The sequence below is a fragment of the Melanostigma gelatinosum genome (assembly GCF_949748355.1).
Source record: "Melanostigma gelatinosum genome assembly, chromosome: 12".
In the NCBI taxonomy this organism is placed as follows: Eukaryota; Metazoa; Chordata; class Actinopteri; order Perciformes; family Zoarcidae; genus Melanostigma; species Melanostigma gelatinosum.
The window spans coordinates 27673460-27693202 of record NC_136645.1 but is presented as its reverse complement, the minus strand read 5'-3'; the positions used below and the strand labels follow the sequence as shown (position 1 = coordinate 27693202).

General features: G+C 49.7%; 1 protein-coding gene across 2 annotated transcripts in view; it reads left to right on the top strand.

Moving 5' to 3' along the window:
• Positions 1 to 17495, top strand: part of zswim8 (zinc finger, SWIM-type containing 8) — a 37869-nt gene extending 20374 nt beyond the window's left edge. Inside the window, exons 10-26 of one of the 2 annotated variants that reach the window (XM_079280070.1) lie at positions 165 to 1467; positions 1905 to 2036; positions 2327 to 2506; positions 3659 to 3842; positions 4116 to 4214; positions 4381 to 4505; positions 5033 to 5348; positions 6877 to 7032; positions 7177 to 7399; positions 8344 to 8633; positions 8730 to 8953; positions 9395 to 9886; positions 10596 to 10773; positions 10908 to 11072; positions 11165 to 11284; positions 12904 to 13082; positions 15175 to 17495. In XM_079280070.1, coding sequence (XP_079136196.1) covers positions 165 to 1467; positions 1905 to 2036; positions 2327 to 2506; positions 3659 to 3842; positions 4116 to 4214; positions 4381 to 4505; positions 5033 to 5348; positions 6877 to 7032; positions 7177 to 7399; positions 8344 to 8633; positions 8730 to 8953; positions 9395 to 9886; positions 10596 to 10773; positions 10908 to 11072; positions 11165 to 11284; positions 12904 to 13082; positions 15175 to 15378 — 4570 coding nt within the window. In that variant the 3' untranslated portion in view covers positions 15379 to 17495. Of the gene's footprint in view, positions 1 to 164; positions 1468 to 1904; positions 2037 to 2326; positions 2507 to 3658; positions 3843 to 4115; positions 4215 to 4380; positions 4506 to 5032; positions 5349 to 6876; positions 7033 to 7176; positions 7400 to 8343; positions 8634 to 8729; positions 8954 to 9394; positions 9887 to 10595; positions 10837 to 10907; positions 11073 to 11164; positions 11285 to 12903; positions 13083 to 15174 lie in introns of both variants that reach the window. The other variant, XM_079280069.1, reaches the window with a different exon arrangement.
• The last annotated feature ends 2248 nt before the right edge of the window (positions 17496 to 19743 follow it).

Genomic DNA, 19743 nt, shown 5'->3' with positions numbered 1-19743 from the left:
ATATTGGAGAGAAGACGGACATCTCTACGGCCAATGTCTCTAACACCTGGCAACTCTCACCAGAACTATTTATATATAAAATGTGTATTTTTGATCATGGGGTGAACTGTCCTTTTTAAAATGTGAGTGAATATGAAGTAAAGACTGTGTATGCTCTCTTCCAGGCGTCTGGAACTAGCAGGCCAGCTGAAGCAGTGGCACCTGAAAGTTATAGAGATAGTGAAGCGGGGACAACATCGCAAGTCCCTGGATAAACTGTTCCAGGGCTTCAAGCCCGCTGTGGAGTCCTGCTATTTCAACTGGGAGGTGGCCTACCCACTGGACGGCATCACCTACTGCTGTGCTGATAAGAAGAGTGCCACATTCTGCTGGTCCAGGGCAGTGCAGCACCAGAGAGGAGTCAAAGCTGCTGCTGGAGTGGGCGGAGAACCTCCTGAACCAGGGGGAGGGGGGAGAGGTGAAGGCGGAGCTGGGGGAGATTTTAAAGGAAGAGGTCACCCGTCCCAACAGGAGGTGGCAGTGCGACCTAAGGAGAGCATACTGACCAAGAGAAAAGGTCTGTCAGTGAGCGGAGGGGGAGGGATGCTGGTCCGTCTGGGGGGGGCCGTCGCTCTGTCCCTGGAAGACGGAGGAGGGAAGTGCGTGTACAAAGGGCCGGGCTCTTCCTCTGGAGGGAAGCTGAAACTGACACAGGGAGGCGGGAAGGGGGCATCTGTAGGAGGTCCAGGAGGAAGTGGAGGCATCGGAGGTGGTAAGCATGCCGGTGCCAAGCGGAGAACCAGCAGTGAAGACAGCTCGCTGGAGCCGGATCTGGCTGAGCTCAGCCTGGACGACGGATGCAGTCTGGCTCTGGGGGCTGAGGCCAGCAACACTTTTGAGTTTCTCCCCCCGCCACCAGAGATGCTGCCCTCCCCCAGCCCGCTGCTCCGAGACTCACGCAAGTACAACAGCAGCAGCGGGGGGGGCAAAATGTTTGAGGCGAAGCGCGCGAGCCATGCCTCAGCTGCACTTCCTGCCGCAGAGCCTGCTCCAGCACACGCAGTGGTGGTTGTTATGGACATGCCCAGCGTTGCAGAGAAGGAAGCAGAGCTGGAGGTGACGCCAGTCCAGAACAAAGATGAAGCTGTAGACTCGGCCGGCAGTAACCAGCCTTCCACCTCAACCACTACGATAAGATCAGTCACCACTCAACCGTCCGCCAAGCCACCGCGGGCCCGCAGAGAGGTGGCGTCTGGAGCAGCAGCAGGGACTGGAGCAGCTGCTGCAGCTGGGCTGGCCAACCAAGGAGCAGAGGCAGCAAGTGGAGCTGCAGGAGGAGAAGCTGTGGCTGAGGACGACTATCAAGCATACTACCAGAGTGCTGCCTCAGAGGAGGGAGCAGACAGACAGCTGACTGACAACCACCAGGAGGAGGAGCCAGACATCTTCGCAGGGATGAAACCGCTGGAGCAGGAGGCGCACATGGATGTAAGGAAGGAATACCAAGAGTTGTCCACAGTCACGGCTGTACGGGAATGGAAAGATTTCTATTCGAATCATTGAATATAAAATGACATTTTAACACACATTATACAGCTACGTTTAGCAGTTAAAAAAAAGTAGTCTTGTTCGTCTTTCTGTAACACTGTTACTTATATGGGTATGACTGTTGGTACAGACCTACAGTGTCTGTACACTCTTATAAATACAGGTGGACATAAAGGCAATCAAAAGCTGATGCTTAATTTCAGCTTCATTTTTTAGTTTTGAGCTCTGTAACATCCACCACTCATCCTGTGACTGTCCACCTGTCTGACAAAACTACAAAGACCAGAGTGAGCAGCACATGCCAAGTACCGCAGCTGTTTCTTACTGACCTGAATACTGTTTTGTGTGTGTGTGTGTGTGTGTGTGTGTGCGCGCAGGTGCTGTTTGCGTGTGCCGAGGCCCTCCATGCTCACGGCTACAGTAATGAGGCGTGCCGGCTGGCCGTGGAGCTGGCCAGAGACCTGTTAGCCAATCCTCCAGACCTGAAAGTGGAGCAGCCTCAGACTAAGGTAGAGCACCCCTGCAACACATCCTCGTCTGTCTGTTCAATCTTCTTCTCCGTTTCTGTTGTACAGTCTCAAGCTTCCAAACTCACCAGTCAGCATCTTGAAGTGTGATATTGAGCCTCTCTTAATGATGGAAAGCCACCAGATTCTTTTTATAATTCTTGCTGTGCCAATTTGTAAATGAGCCACAAATATTAATATTAACTATTCACAAAAAAGAAGAAATTCAACGTGTAAATGTACTTTGTGTTCCATGTCCTGACATGATTATTGCTCCCCTGGTTGCTGGGCAGGGTAAAAAGAGCAAGGTGTCCACCAGCCGTCAGACGCAGGTAGCCACTAACACGCTGTCCAAGGCTGCCTTCCTCCTCACTGTTCTCTGTGAACGACTGGAGCTCCACAACCTGGCCTTCAGCACCGGCATGTTCTCCCTGGAGCTCCAGAGACCACCGGCATCTACCAAAGCTCTGGAGGTCTGCCACGCTCGCATAAATACACACACACTCTGCATGCACACACACTCCAAAAACACCAACGGTTAATTGCATTGAATGGTTGCAGAGTTACTTTTATTGTTATTTGTGTTGTTATCAATAAATTATGCAATAATGACTCAATTACCGGTATATGATATAAAAGAAAGTCATCGGCATGCATTGTGTAGCAATTATCATAGCATTTGGATCTGCGAGCTACTGGCATTCCCCCCCGATACAACCATATGATGTTATGGCCCTCAGGCCCTGAACACACAGAGTGTGTTGAAGTTTTTTGTGGTTGTTGTTGCTAGGCAACCACCAAATGAGTGGGAAGGCTATCTTAACACAAGCCCTAATGTCTTAACACACGTTTACCGACACGTATCTGTCGGTAGAGTCGTGTACTTTACCGACACGTATCTGTCGGTAGAGTCGTGTACTTTACCGACACGTATCTGTCGGTAGAGTCGTGTACTTTACCGACACGTATCTGTCGGTAGAGTCGTGTACTTTACCGACACGTATCTGTCTGTAGACTCGTGTACTTTACCGACATGTATCTGTCGGTAGATTCGTGTACTTTACCGACACGTATCTGTCGGTAGAGTCGTGTACTTTACCGACACTTATCTGTCGGTAGAGTCGTGTACTTTACCGACACGTATCTGTCTGTAGAGTCGTGTACTTTACCGACACGTATCTGTCGGTAGAGTCGTGTACTTTACCGACACGTATCTGTCGGTAGAGTCGTGTACTTTACCGACACGTATCTGTCGGTAGAGTCGTGTACTTTACCGACATGTATCTGTCGGTAGAGTCGTGTAGCTTCAGGTATCCAGCAAACGTCACCGCAGTGAGAAAAACACTAATGACGGCGCTTTTCCGTTTCAGCTGACGGCGTTCAGAGCGCTCCGTTAAAACCGTGAGCAGTTTGCAAAACGCTTCCTTTTCATTGAACACTTACTAAAGATAAAACTCTCACCAGGGCCTAAATGAGCCCTGTTGACTAATGTATTGTCATTTCATGTAAGGATGGAACGAACAATTCTTTTTTCATTCTGCCAATGAATTTGAACTCCTGGATGACCTCGTGTATGTGGTGGACATGTACCACGCATACTGACCGTGTGTGTTTTGGTTGAGCAGGTGAAGCTGGCCTACCAGGAGTCGGAGGTGGTGTCTCTGTTGAAGAAGATTCCTCTGGGCCTGGTGGAGATGTCGGCCATCAGAGAGAGAGGCGAGCAGCTCCGAGACGGAAACTTCTGTGACTACAGACCTGTGCTGCCTCTCATGTTGGCCAGCTTCATCTTCGATGTCCTGTGCACCCCAGGTGAGCACCAACTGTTTGATCGTTGGAGCTCGACGGTTAAGTCGTTTTTACAGTGAAGACTGTTGTGTACACACTGTGTAGTGTATTGAGAGGGTACCCTTAGTGACCGAACGGCATGCTGGGTACATACGGAGTATATTGACTGCCTGATTTTGAGCAAGTGGCAACCAAGTGAGAACTTGGACGGTTGTTTTTCATCCAAAATCAAGTCATTTTCAATGGGAACTTCAAGAATTAACATCACTTTCCCTTTTCTCCATATTGTTTGTGCAGTTGTGTCCCCAACGGGTTCCCGTCCACCAAGCCGCAACCGTAACAACGACATGCCCGGTGATGAGGAGCTGGGCTTTGAGGCTGCTGTCGCTGCTCTTGGTAACTTCATTCTTCCCGTTCCTTCATTTCTGTCCGTCTTTTTGCTCCTCAATGTTCACTTCTCTCAAGTCCCCTGTCGTTGTCTATACTGTCCTCCCCCCCCCCCCCCCCCCCCCCCCCCCCACACGCCCCTGCTGTAATCTCTCCTCTTGCTGTGTGTCTGAAGGTATGAAGACCACCGTAAGTGAGGCGGAGCATCCTCTGCTGTGTGAAGGAACTAGACGGGTGAAAGGTGACCTGGCTCTGGCTCTCATGATCACCTATAAGGACGACCAGAGCAAGCTCAAGAAGGTAGCCATCACTACGATGATCATTCTAACCACATGAACATGAGAACATGGTGGCTCTGAGAACTGTGTGACTCTTCCAGTGAGCCAGGCAGAGCAGTCTGATTGGTGGATTATGTCTGTTGTGTTTGTTGAAGCTGTAGCAGAGGATCAGAGAACAGCTGTGCCTGGAAAACTGTGCATGCTTTACTGTTTTTAGGACTTGATTTATTATGTTTTTGGTGACTTTTGGTATATGGGCAAATACTACACACAGATATTCCAGCACTCCCCCTGAACGCTTCTATGTGCGTCTATAAAGAACTTCAGCACAGTCTGCGGGCTGCTCACCAGCTTTTCTCTTATTCATACAACATACGAGTTAAAGCCAGCGATGGGAGTTCAAGACAGTCCCTGAATACAAATACAGGGTAAAGTGCATAGTAAGCAGATATGTTGAAGTGAAGTCTCTCCTGCTGTTTCTGTCTCCCCCTCCCCCCCCCCTCTCTCTGTCCCTTCTCCTGCATCTCTCTCTCCTCCTCCCGTCCTCAGATACTGGATAAATTGTTGGACAGGGAGAGTCAGACCCACAAGCCCCAGACTCTAAGCTCCTTCTACTCCAGCAAGCCGGCAGCTGGCAGCCAGCGCAGCCCATCCAAACACACTGCCGCCAGCCACAGCGGGGCCAGCGGGGGGGTCTCCAAACACGCACCCTCATCTTCGTCCGCGGCAGCAGTGGCGGCCTCTTCTTCCAGCTCTTCCTCTGCCGTAGCAGTGGCTGGTGAAGAGGCGGCTCATCAGGCTGATCTGAACACAGTGCAGAACAACAGTACAGCAGGAGAGAGCACTGCTGAGACCAGGGAGCATGGTGAGACCCTCCTCCTACAATAGATCATCCACAGCAGCTTCACGGGTCAGACGGGGTTATTGGGGAGTGGTAGAACTATGGCCGTGGTTACACTTGTCTTTTTAATGGGACACATCAGAACTCAACTGTGTTCACACATGTGTGTCCACATTGACACTTCAGTGCGACCTATGTTTGATTAGTAGTCTGGATTGTGTTCACATGCTGTTCACAACTCACTGAGATCCAAACTCAACGCTATCCAGCCCACCTCGGCATGTGGCAAAGTTCACATTGAAGTCACATGTAGTGCTTTAAAAGTACTCTTTATAGCATAACATCAAAAGTAGAATTGCCCTAGATATCCTGTGCTGCCATACATTAGGTCAGCGGTTCCCAAACTTTTTAGGCCACGCACCCCCTTCTACATCCCGACCGGGTTCACGCACCCCCAACCCCCCCCCCCCACACACACACACACCTTAAAAAAAAAAGCAACAGAGCCGCATAAAAATCGGACGAATGAGAGAACAGTTTGCTCACGCGTGGCGTTTGTTTACAAGATAAAAAACACAATAACTCTTCCTGCACCGTGCCTTCGAAAAGGTAACGGACGTAACGTTACGAAGGTAACGGACGATTGGCCAGATTGGCCACATCTGTAGGCTCGTCTACTTGCAGAGAGTAAAACTCACTCTTCTTCACGCGACCGACCAATGTAGCCAGGATGTCTTCGGACAAAGCATCGATGCGCGCGACAGTGTTGTTGGACACCGGGATCACGTCCAACTTTTTCGCTTCTCTCTCTCCAATCATACATTCCACCATCTCTTTAACATTTTTCCCTCTCCACCACCACCTCTCCTTCTCCCTATTACGCGGTCAGAATACTACCACAACACGCCGCCTGTCTCCGGCAGAAATGCGCTCATCCACGCACGGGAACAACACCGAGTTGTAATATAAACCTCCATAACACCCCGCCACTCTCGGCTCATACCTCCCCAGCAACGAGGCACATCACCCGGTCACAATACCTCCAGAATGTCCCCGGGTGAAATCCGGGACTTGGTTTTATGGTTCCGAGTGGCGGCGCTCACTCGTTGGCGCCGGGACGCGAGGTCTCCAGCCGCCCCCGCCGTGAGGCACCCGATCGTCAGGTCTGTCAGCCCTCGGAACAGGCCGCGGGTCAATAACTTGTGCGTGGCGGGGTAGAGGCGAGGCAGATCACAGAAAAATAATAAAGACTAGAGTACAGCAAAGATATGTTGATGAGAAAAGTATTTGTACGTCAAACACAAACGTAATCAGGGAGAAAATACGTTCGTGGTAAAAAGTAATTGAGAATGCATTTTAGTTTTGGGGGAACGTCATTTTTAGGAGACAGGACTGCACCGCCATTACATTTTTCCTCTCGCGCACCCCCTAGAGGCAGCTCGCGCACCCCCAGGGGTGCGCGCACCACACTTTGGGAATCCCTGCATTAGGTGATCACGCTATGGAAACTCTTTGACAGAGATAGACCCATGTACATCGTCTTTCCTTGCAGTGTCAGATGGGCCTCCTTCATCGAGTGACCAGCAGAATCAAACGGCTCCATTTAAGCTGGAGGCCACCGTGCCCAGCCGGCTGGCTCTGGGGGCGCGCTGTGGCTACAATCAGCGCTGCTGGGGCTCTCCTGTCCGGCAGAAGAAGAAACACACCGGTCGGTACACTCTAATGTCACAGAACCATCGTCACTTATAGCCACACGATCAGGCTATGCCGATTTGTAGCCTGGCTCATATGTGTGGTGATTTCTCATAAAGAATGAAACGGTGAGAGTGATGTGAATGTGATGTTTGCACAGGCATGGCGAGTATCGACAGCAGTGCTCCGGAGACCACCTCGGACAGCTCCCCCACTCTCAGCCGCCGGCCGCTCCGGGGCGGCTGGGCGGCAACGTCTTGGGGGCGGGGCCAGGACAGTGACAGCATCAGCAGCTCCTCGTCAGATTCGCTGGGCTCCTCCTCCTCCAGCGGCTCTCGCAGGGCAGGGGGCGGGGCCAGGGCCAAGAGCACCGACACCAGCAGGTAAACAAAGGCTTCCTCCTCATCTGGTCACAAAGACGAGTAGAGGAACACTAGCTGGGTTTAAAAAACAAAACAAGGTTCAGGATTTCTTGGTTCACCCTGGACAGGTTTTCAGATTATCACCGGGCTGACCGATAAAGACGGACAACCACTCACATCCACACCTACAGGCATTTTAGAGTCCGTTAACCAAAGCTGCATGTCTTTGGACTGTGGGGGGGGGAGCCGGAGAACCCACGCCGACACAGGGAGAACATGCAGACTCCACACAGAAGGCCCGTCTAGCCTGGGAATTGAAGCCGTGCCCCTCCTGATTATCAATGGTGCTGTCACCAGACTTTCCTGTTTGAGATCCTGTTCTCCACAGTAACTGTGTTTACATTCTTTCATTGACTTGGTGATGTGGAGCGTTGGTATGTTGATGGCGATGTATTACTGAGCCTTTCTTCATCTTCCTTTAGCGTCGTCTTCACTCTCAACAGTCTTCCTTCCGGCCTTAGACACTTGAGAAAACTTAAGCAGCCTGAGCTGACCAGTCACAGCGCTTGAGGTGTCCAAGTAGTATATCCGGCATGTCCCAGCCATGTCAGTCCTATGCTGCGTCACTATAAGCCCTCATCATACAGCTCTAAATGCACCTCAGTAATGCTCATTGCTCCAAGCCTGACCTGAGCGACAGGGTGAATGCTTTCAGGTGTAAGCAGCCAAGAAAACATGTTCAGAATGTTGTTCTACTACATGCATACAATACTAGAGCATAACGTATCGAAGCATGAGGTCTCAGGAAATGCTCCAGTCAAAAGGTAGATGAGTGGTAGAGCTGAGCTGGAGGAGGACCCGGCCTGCCTGGAAACATTAGTCTGCTTTGTTGAGCAGGTTTTTCGTGTCTTTCTTTCTGAAGAGGAATGAAATGTCACGGTAATGTGCTGTGTCCCCGTGTCCAGGTACAAAGGGCGACGTCCAGAGTGCCATGCCCCCCACGTGCCCAACCAGCCATCGGAGGCAGCAGCCCATTTTTACTTTGAGCTGGCCAAGACGGTGCTGATCAAAGCCGGAGGAAACTCCTCCACCTCCATCTTTACCCAGCCCTCGGCCAGTGGGGGACACCAGGGACCCCACAGGAACCTGCACCTGTGTGCCTTTGAGATTGGCCTGTATGCTTTAGGCCTCCACAATTTTGTCTCACCCAACTGGCTGTCCAGGACCTACTCCTCCCATGTATCCTGGATCACTGGTGAGGGGCGAGTGTGTTATGAAAGAAAGAAGTTCGACCCAAACTTTTCTTTCTTTCCGTCCTGCTCACACACTCAATCCTCTCTCCTTCTCTCAGGCCAGGCAATGGAGATCGGCAGTGCCGCCCTCAACATTTTGGTGGAGTGTTGGGACGGTCACCTCACCCCTCCAGAGGTGGCGTCCCTCGCTGACCGAGCATCGCGGGCCAGGGACCCCAACATGGTTCGGGCGGCAGCAGAGCTGGCCCTGAGCTGCCTGCCTCACGCTCATGCCCTCAATCCGAATGAGATCCAGAGAGCCCTGGTGCAGTGCAAAGAGCAGGTACTGTGGGAGTGTGGTTACAGCTCACACCCAGAGAGGTGGGACCTCCACGTGTGTCTGCAACCACCACACGCGTCATCACACTTCATTCAAACTCAAAAACAAGCGGCGATGTAATGTTATACAAGCAATGGGGGCTGGACGTCTACGTATAATACACTTCATACAATCGTGACAAAGCAGTAGTTCCGTTAGCTGTTAGCGTTTAGCCAAACACCAGAACTTGAATCTTATTCTAATTTTGAAATGTGTCCTGAATTGAAACCCATCCTTGTATTGCCAGCAGTGGTGAACTGGCACCTCCCCAGCTACCAGTCCACACTCGCAGCTTTAATCCAGAGAGCAGCTGGACACTGTTGCCATAGACACCTTTGATGTTAAAGTGCTCTTCTATAGCTCAACATGCTGATAAAGAAGCTGTCTGTCCCCGTGTCCCTGCAGGACAACGTGATGCTGGAGAAGGCCTGCATGGCAGTAGAGGAAGCAGCCAAGGGTGGAGGTGTGTACCCCGAGGTTCTGTTTGAGGTGGCTCACCAGTGGTACTGGCTGTATGAGCAGTCAGTGGGCGGGGGCTCAGGCCAGCAGCGGGAGACCTCTGGGCGCTGTGGGGCCAACGGGGGCTCGGGCAGGAGGCCCCTGGAGTCCAGCTGCGTTGTCCTCGACGCCAACATGGAGTCCGCGGGAGTGGCGACGGTCACGGCCTCGGTCACTGCGGCGGCCGTCGTGCCGGTCATCTCCGTGGGATCCACCATCTATCAGTCCCACGCCATGCCGGGGCAGGCCATGGTGCACCCCCACAGCCAGGGCCTCCACCCCTACACCACCATTCAGGCCCATCTCCCCACCGTCTGCACCCCCCAGTACCTGGGACACCCTCTGCAGCATGTCCAACGACCCACCATCTTTCCTGTAGCTGGGGCTGCATACCCACAGGTCAGAACCGCTCTCATCCAAACGTCTTACAGGACAGTTTGGATGTTGTCTTCACGAAAAGCTGCAGGCAGTGAGTCGGAGTACATCACCGACATTCCAGGCTGCTACTCATGATACGTCTGCTGATTGGTTGATAACCAATCAACCTCTAAAAAATGCTTAAAGACTTTAATGACTAATTGATTTTTTAAAAAGTGTTGATTCTGCTTGTTTCAGCTCTAGTACATTTCCATCCTCCTGCTCCTTTACACATTGTCCATCTGTGCGTAACAAAACCTCTCTGGAAACCGTAGAAATATGCAAAAAAGTTGAATGATTTAGCTGAGGTAGAAATGATTCGTCAATGAATCAACTGGCCAATCAACCGAGCATTAATCGGCTATTTTGGTAAACAAGACATCGTGTAGTCATTTTTCAACAAAGTAGCTTAGACTCCAGATGTTTTCTTTACATGGAGAGAATCCTGCTGGACTGGAGGTCTAATTTGTTTCATTATTGAACTGTACATATTGATTGAAGAGGTTTAAACTGTGATTAGTTCAGCTGAAGATCCAACAGATCTATTCTACTCTCTGAAGTAGATCAAGTGAACAGTTCTCGAAGAACAGAGAGAGAGAGAAATGATTTGCTTTATGGTTACGGTAGATGGTAGTGGTATGAGCAGGTAACTCAAGCTAACTGTGTGTGTGTGCCCCCCCCCCCCCCTCAGGGACTGCACCCAGCCTTCATCGGGGCCCAGTACCCGTTCTCAGTGGCCACTGTCCCCCAGCCTGCAATGGCAGCCACGGCCGTGACCTTCCCCGGTGTCCCCGTACCGTCCATGACTCAGATCGCCGTCCACCCCTACCACCCTGAGACAGGCCTGCCCCTCAGTACCACCGTAGCAGGTCAGGACTACACACAGTGTGTTCAAATCCAGCAGCTATCAACGTTCTATTACATGTCGTCTGGTAAGCTGCAGCACCACGGGATGGGCTCACGTGTGTCGCTCTGTGCTAAACGTGCCTTTGGTGTTTTACAGTAGGCAGCATCCACGCGGGCCCCACCATCCAGGCCATCCAGGGGACGGCCCTGTCCTCCCAGCCCGTCTCGCTGCTCAGCCCTCCTTTCCCAGCAGAGGACGAGCAGCACAGCCAGCCAATCAGCCAGCAGGGCCTGCACTACCTGCACTCTGCTTACAGAGTTGGTGAGGAGTTTGTGTCCCAGGATTCTGTTTTACGTGAACCAATGTGCATATTGTGCAAAGGTCCACTGAGCAACGCTCTTCTTTGTGTGAAGGCATGCTGGCATTGGAGATGCTGGGCAGGAGGGCTCACAATGACCACCCGAACAACTTCTCCAGGAGCCCGCCTTACACCGAGGACGTCAAATGGCTGCTTGGACTGGCTGCGAGGCTAGGTGAGCCGCACAGACACGACTGGACAACAGTTGGAGGGATGTTTGAGTGGCTAATGCAGGAGATGAGTGGTTAGTTAACTGGTGTAAGGATTATTCAGGCATCTGGTACATAATTGAGTATAGCTGGAAGCACTGATGGAAGGCTTTTACCGACATGATCTGGTGGTGTTTCCAACAGCGCCGTCACGAGCAACCACGATGCATTCGGCAGAGAGTCATCAGTTAACACAGTCACTGGTTAAACCAGGAAGCAACCTCCGGTTCTGCTGAGTGAAGCCAATGTTTCAAGTGGCGTAAAGCGGCATTCTCTCTCGTGTCCACCAGGGGGCGACTCCTCTGGTTGTATAGAAGTCTATGAGAACATGACTCTACTTCTCTCTTGATTTATTAAACATTGTAAACATGAGTTTATGTCTCAATCTCTAATTTCAAGTCTTCTTCAATACAGCATGATGTTCATTTAGTACTTTATGGTCCATTTAGAGTCACACAGGCCATAAAGCAGGGGATGCTTTAGGGTGGGACTACACAGTGATTGACAGGTCACTACGTCACTCCTCCCTGGTCCAAATATGGTAACATCAGTTCAACGGTTGCAAAGAAAACATGGCGACTGCCGTAATCCAAGATGGTGCCGGGGAAATGGCCGAACTCAAGGCTTCATATCATCAGTCCTCAAACCAATGAGGGAGGTCACCATGACTACGTCCACTTATATACAGTCTGTGGGTTAAAAGGAAACACCGGCGGCTGCGAGCTATTGACGGTGTTGACTACCACTCCCCATTTAAAAGGGAATAACGTCAAATCTGTGAATCTCTGTCATGGTGTGTGACGTTCAGCACACAGATAACAGAGTTTGATCACAGTAACCTGGAGCTCATAATGTCTCTGGTGGAACATTACATGCCAGCTTTCTCCCCCAAATCCATGTTTTCATCGAGATACTAGCTAATGTATTCTACACACTCGCTAACGGCACACGGGTTTGGAACGTCACTTTCTAGGTTGCATTCGCCGTCTATGGTGGTTAATCTCTTTAAGCAGTTGAACTCCACCGTACTGCGTGAGCACTCCTACGTCCATCGTCATGGTTTACAAGCTGAGAGGGTGCGTTGGCACACACTGAGTCGATGTACGTGAGCCTTCAGAATATTGCCCTAAATGCAGTAAGAATTTGAATTGACACACGAAATAGACTTTAGAAACGACCTCCTCTTCCTAATCGGCCTCTTCCTCTTTCCGCCTGTTACGACCGGCTCGGGAGTCGCAACATAAGGAGGAACACAACACCAAGTTAGGTTAAAAACAACCACAGCTGCCAGTTTATTTACAGGACACAAGTAAACTGTAGTGCGCAAATCCCACTGCAGACCAGGGTCTGGTGCCAGGAAGATGAGAGAGAGCGAGGGCGGAGCAAGGAGGCGCTTATATAGGTAAACCACATCCTCATCCAGGTGCCCTCAAGCACTCGTTAGGGAGCTGCACCACAAGTAAAAAGACACAGAATACGCACACACACACACCCAAGCACAAACATTCACAGCAGGACATGGAACCATACGTAACACCCCATCTACATATCCAACCCTCTTCTCTCTCCTCCTTCCCTCTGCCAGGAGTCAACTACGTGTACCAGTTCTGTGTCGGAGCAGCAAAGGGTGTCCTGAGTCCGTTCGTCCTGCAGGAGATCATCATGGAGGCTCTGCAGAGGCTTAACCCCGCCCACATCCACGCCCACCTCAGAACACCTGCCTTCCACCAGCTCGTCCAGCGCTGCCAACAGGCCTACCTGCAGGTAGGCTGCAGCCCAGAGCTGCTCTCTTAAAGGGGAGACGGACAAGTAGGCATGTTTTACAAATGAAGAGAAAACTAAGATATTCGAGGTAAACTGTCAAATGCAGACGGAAAGCAAGCAAAATATAAATATATAACCAAAATCTAAATTCTCATTGAAGGAAAGTGGCCTGGGGGGGGGAGGAAGCAGGATGCTCACTCATTAGCTCCATCATCAGCTCCCTGAACGTTGTTTGTTAAGACTTTAAGACCAGGGTCACTAGTAGGTGGGCCGAGTCCAGACCCAGACGCTGTTCTTTAAAGAGAGTGGACGGCCTAACCAGAGCCTTTCAGAACAGACGGACTCTTCCATGTTTATTCTTCACCTGCTGCACAACTAAACGGAGTACATTAGACCTCCAGTTAAGAGGCTGGATCTATGAAGACCTTCGTACTCCACCCAGCGTCGGAAATACACGAGGGCAAAGGGCAAAACTGCCCCTCAGAAATATCATTTTGCCCCTGATATCACTAGGAGAGGGGCAAAAAATGCCCCCGAAAAACATGGAGCGCTTCTTAATCAGACCTGTGACTGCGAGACTGCGGTCAACTCAGCAGACACTTACATGTTAGTGCACCTCTATGCTGACATTCACGGTAAACTCATTCAAACGGCACAGATCGGGAGCGAGCGAAGGACTTTGAAAGTTAACGGAAAGATTAACGTGAGACAACATCCGGTTTCTTAAGACGAACATCCGGTTTTCAGAATAAGATGCCAACAAAGTATAAATATTGCATCATGGAAATTAGGTGAATGAATTATATTCACATTAAGTATAAAACATGCTGCCTGCATCTCGTGAGTTAAAGGGAAAATACACCTAAATTGTGCGTAAAGTGTCTTTATTCTTTGATTTGAGGGTTGCTAATGAATAATACCTGACTGACAGTCAATTAAGATATTTTACTCAGCAAAAACTGAACTGAATTTGGACCTTCAAATGGCACATTTTTAAGGTGCTATAAAAATATTTTTCTCAAAAATTCCACACTGACTAATGCATATGACTAATGTATATTTATTATTTTGAACAAAGGTTAAATGTTATTTCACAAGTTTCAAAAAGTGCCCCCAATTTTTTGAAAATGCCCCTGGATTTCAGTCAGTGGGGGCAAAAATTGCCCCCAAAACAATATGTAAATTTCCTGCCCTGACTCCACCTGATCTCAGAGGGACACATTGTACTTAACTTCACTACATTTATTTAACAGTATTAGTTACTAGTTAGTTACTTTACACATTCTGATTCTGAAATATGAATCAACTCATAAACTATGACCTTATTAGGTAGTTTATAGCCTAATTATAAATTACATTACATGTAGAATCTGCTCCACCTTTACCTCTCTCGCTCTCTCTCTATATACACACACACCGTGCTCTCGTAAATAGTGCAATCATAAACACATTGGATGTGTAGATATGAATGTGATGACATGTGTTTCATGGGTCAGGTGGTTTCATGGCCACAGACAGGCTCCGCCCCCTCAGGGAGAGAGGGCACAGCCAGCCCAACCGTAGACAAGTGTAATATGTTCAGTTCATTACCAGACTGTGGCCGCCACAGTCTGTCATTAGTGGGGAACACTGCAGCCGTGATCCCACGAAGAAGCCCTCATCAGGTAAGCAACCAGGGGCCCGATCCCAACTCAGACTTTGAGGCGTGCTCCACTTTTCAATCCTCGAGCGTTTGACGACTCTTATGAACACTTTCCATAAATACGCATTTCTGCAGACTTTGCTCGAAGGGATTACCCACAATTCATAGCGTTGACGTGAATATCGTTACCAGTGGAAGTCGGAGGCATGAACAATAAAAGAAGGTAAACAAAGAGGATGGCCAATGTGTTCAGCTTGGCATATTTACATTTACACAGTAACATTAGGGATTGAAGATAAAACCTAAAAACACATGGAACTCAGCTGGTACATTCATCTAATGTTTCTTTACATCCACTCACACACAGCTCTCATTAGGAGAGCGTTACCATGTTTGGATTGTATAATCCACCTTTATGACTCACCCCCCCCCCCCCCCCTCTCTCTGCAGTACATCCACCACCGGCTCATCCACCTGACGCCCGCCGACTATGACGACTTTGTCAACATCATCCGCAGCGCTCGCAGCGCTTTCTGCCTGACGCCCGTGGGTATGATGCAGTTTAACGACGTGCTGCAGAACCTGAAGAGAGGCAAGCAGACCAAGGAGCTGTGGCAGCGCATCTCCCTGGAGATGGCTACCTTCTCCCCCTGACCCCTGAGCAGCACGCTCACGGGGGGGGGGGGGGTGCTGGGCCCGGCCGAGGAGCCCCATCCTGCCTCTAGCATTGCTACTGCCACTGCACCGAGCGGGCCGCATCCCCGCCGTCTGGTTCTGTTGGGGACCCCGCTCTTCACGATGTGGACTTAAACAAACACAGCACACAGGCAGTACAATCAGCTCCCGTGACCCCCCAACCCACAGAGACTTGTTATGTGTGTTGGTCCACACAGAGCTCAGAGGAGGAGCTGGGGTCACTGACTCCTTCCCGTTTTATCATGGTTCATGTTTGTGTAACTGTGGATATTAAAGTGTACTCCTTCCTTTCTTCATCTTACTCGTCTCTTCCATTCCCCTAAACTGAAGACATTGACGGGGAACCCTCACCCTCCATCCTCAAGTATTTTATTTTGGTTTTGTTCCGAATGAAGCCGCCGTGTTTGGGTCATTTTCATGCTGCAACATTCCTGTCCAGAGTGGTAGGCCTCCTTCACCCAACGCGTGTCATTGTGGATCTGAATCTTTGCAGTGTGGGAGGAAAAGGAAGGTTTGCAAGGGGGGGGGGGAAAGTTTAAAAGTTCAATACGAAATTCTATTGTGAGAACGGGTGAGGATTTTTTAGTATTTTGTTTAATCTTTTGATACTTTGTATAGAATGACATGTATGTAGAGAGCAGAGGGAGAATGTTAGAGGTGCTGTTGTTGTGTGGGATCCATGTTAACATTTCAGCCTGCCTGAGGAGAGACCTGAGAACAGTTCCAGACCCAAACCAGAGGCTGCCTCACCACAGCAGGGCCCCACTCAGCCAGCGGGGCCCCACTCAGCCAGCGGGGCCCCACTCAGCCAGCGGGGCCCCACTCAGCCAGCGGGGCCCCACTGGTCGTCCAGCAGTCCTTTGACTTGTCAGTAGGGCTGGGTATCTATTCAAATGTGTTGATTGTTTTGGGGGGGTTGTTGGATCCCCTATAGGCCACATCACAGTTTCTTTTTATAAATCTGTTTTTCTCCAAAACATTTCTGCAAACTGTCTCAACACAACTGTGCAGAATGTCAGCTACAATACAGTCAAAAAATGATTTCCATCAAGGAGCACAGAATGTGGTCACATGACTAGAAACCAAGAGTTCAGCGCCAGCAGCATTTGATTCTCAGTAATACAAACACCCAGAACTATTGTGATTCCATATCCAGCCCTTCTAATCACTGCCTAGTTCAGATGCATGGACAGACCCAGATGCTTCCCACTGACTGTGTTGCTCTTCACAGGTGTACAGTTGTCTCTTTAGGTTCTCCTTCTCAAACCAAAACCTAGCTGATGAAACCTACTTAGTTCTTATCTTTGTTTAGCTTGTCTGGGTGCAGTGTCCTCGTCACCTCATTCTGGTTCAACCAAACATGAATCCCAGCTTCCACCACCACTGGGTGTTTGGTCCCCCGTCGGTGAGGCGGGGCGGCCATGACACCATTCTGGCCTCAAACAAACTTGAACAAGTTGCACAAAGATGAGGTTTGTGCTAATTGGTAACTTTGGTTTTACAAGGGAGGAAAGATGGTTGAGATCCAAGTAGTCTGTACGTCTCCACTGAAGCGTCGGACTGTCACACACCGGATGAGACGGTCCCATACAGAACGCTCAAATCCTCGTCAAAGTTCACACTTCAGAGCTGAATATGCGCTAGTTTATCCGGGGCAGCGCAGATTAGCGCCTGCTTAAATTTGTCCCAAAATTCACTGAGTGGCGCTCACTTGTCTCTGGGAGTCTGTCCCCGCTGCAGACTCTGTGGTCCTCCCCTGAAGTGAGACTCTGCTGTGGGTCGGTTCTGGAAAGCCCTGCGTCACTGAGGCCAAACGGCCCCCCCAGACCTGGTGTGTTTGAGTGTGGTTAGCGCGTAGACCCGGTGCTGTTACTTAAAGGTTTGTCGACGGTCCAGCTCTGTCCAGGCAGCTGCTGTGGGTCTGATCCCGACGCTCTGATTGGCTCTGTTCCTCACAGGTGAAGGCGACTTAGTAGAAAATGTACTGTGATATTTTTGTATTCCTCAAAGTGTAGCTTGATTGAAAAGTTCTATATGTGCTGATTGCAAAAGGTTCTAATTTAGAGTGAAAAGAATAATAAAAAATAAAAGCAATACTTTGTGTAGAGTTTACTTAATAAAGATAACTCCAAACAGTGACTTGCTGTGACTGATGTGTGGGATTCAGAGGTCAGCGGGGTCTGCTCACCACAGTTGCTGTTTCACATTTCTGTTCCTTGTGAGAGGATCCTCGGTATGTCACTGACTCACCCGGTTACCGTGGGTTTCCTCTCGTCTCCACGGAGAACGAAGAACCTGAAAACAAAGTCCTGATCACTTGAAGGAGATGTGGGTTAAGGACTGCAAAATGATTTGAAAATGTCTGTTTGCAACCTCTCGCACAACTCGTGCCGTATAATCAAAGTCAGTTCTCATTCCTGTGATCCTACTTCACAAACATGCAGCTGCACCAGAACCTGTTTCAAGCATTCCAAAGGGTTCCAATGAAAAGGTTCGAGCGAGAGAGCATTAAATTAAAAGTTTACAATAGAAGATAAAAGAATACAAATATAAAATAAGGTGCACAGGACTCTAAACGGCAACCGTGGCGAAGTGGAGAGCAGGGCCGTCCTTCAATCGGAGGATTGGCGTTTCGCTAGTCGCACCTCGATGTGTCCTTGAGCAAGACACTTAACCCCAAGCATTGCTCCTAGCTGTCCCTATGGTGTGATAGAATCTGAATTGTAAGTCACTTTGGATAAGAGTGTCTGCTGAATGACTGTAATGTGAATGACTGTGTTTAAATAAAGAAACAGAGAAGGGGAGTGACCGGTAGGAGATTGTCCTGGGGATGACAGATACTCTCTGTGTCTCTGTCTCTGTCTCTCTCTCTTTGCCTGTCTCTCTCTGTCTCTCTGTGTCTCTGTCTCTGTCTCTCTCTCTTTGCCTGTCTCTCTCTCTCGCTCTGTCTCTCTGTGTCTCTGTCTCTCTCTCTGTGTCTGTCTCTCTCTCTCTGCCTCTCTCTCTCTCTCTGTCTCTGTCTCTGTCTCTGTCTCTGTCTCTCTCTCTGTGTCTGTCTGTCTCTCTCTCTGTGTCTCTGTCTCTCTCTCTCTGTCTGTCTGTCTGTCTGTCTCTCTGCCTGTCTCTCTCTCTCTCGCTCTCTCTCTCTCTCTCTCTCTCTCTCTCTCTCTCTCTCTCTCTCTCTCTGTCTCTCTGTCTCTGTCTCTCTCTCTCTGTGTGTCTCTGTCTCTCTCTGCCTGTCTCTCTCTGTCTCTGTCTCTCTCTCTCTGCCTGTCTCTCTCTCTCTCTCTCTCTCTCTCTCTGTGTCTCTGTCTCTCGCTCTGTCTGCCTGTCTCTCTCTCTCTCTCTCTCTCTCTCTCTCTCTCTCTCTCTCTCTCTCTCTCTCTCTCTCTCTCTCTCTCTCTCTCTCTCTCTCTCTCTCTCTGCCTGTCTCTCTCTCTCTCTCTGTGTCTGTCTCTCTCTCTCTCTCTCTCTGTGTCTGTCTCTCTCTCTCTCTGTGTCTGTCTGTCTCTCTCTCTGTCTCTCTCTCTCTCTCTCTCTCTCTCTCTGCCTGTCTCTCTCTCTCTCTCTCTCTCTCTCTCTCTCTGCCTGTCTCTCTCTGTCTCTGTCTCTCTCTCTCTGTCTCTCTCTCTCTGTGTCTCTGTCTCTCGCTCTGTGTCTGCCTGTCTGTCTCGCTCTCTGTGTCTCTGTCTCTTTCTCTGTGTCTCTGTCTCTCTGTGTCTGTCTGTCTCTCTCTGCCTGTCTCTCTCTCGCTCTCTGTCTGTCTGTCTGTCTCTCTTAATTCAATTCACTGTTCAATTCAATTTAGCTTTATTGGCATGAACAAAAATATGTTATTGCCAAAGCATTTTACAGAATACACATATTACATATTAAATACATGGTTATACTGATGCAGTCCCATATTTACAATGATATTACAACACTACAGTTGAATAGAGTCACTTCATTTTGTGGATCTATTGAGGAACATACATGTTGAGCTGCCAGAGAAGCTGCTGTCAGTTTCTCCTCTGGACTCTTTACATGACAGGTTGATATTTCCTTTGTTTCCCCGAAGTGGAAATCTCTTTTTAGTGCAAAGAACTAGTGACAGTGGAGGAGGACGTGCATCTCTGTCTCTACCTCCCACATACATGCTGGTCTCTGGGCAGACATGTCTGTCTGTGACTGATCAGTCTCTGCTGTCTGTGCAGACATTCAGCCACTCTCTGTCTGTCTCTGTCCGTCTGTGTGTGTGTGTGTGTGTGTGTGTGTACACGTTTTTGTAACGTTATGAATGTGTGCACGACACATCTGTAAGGCTTAAAACAGACGTCACTG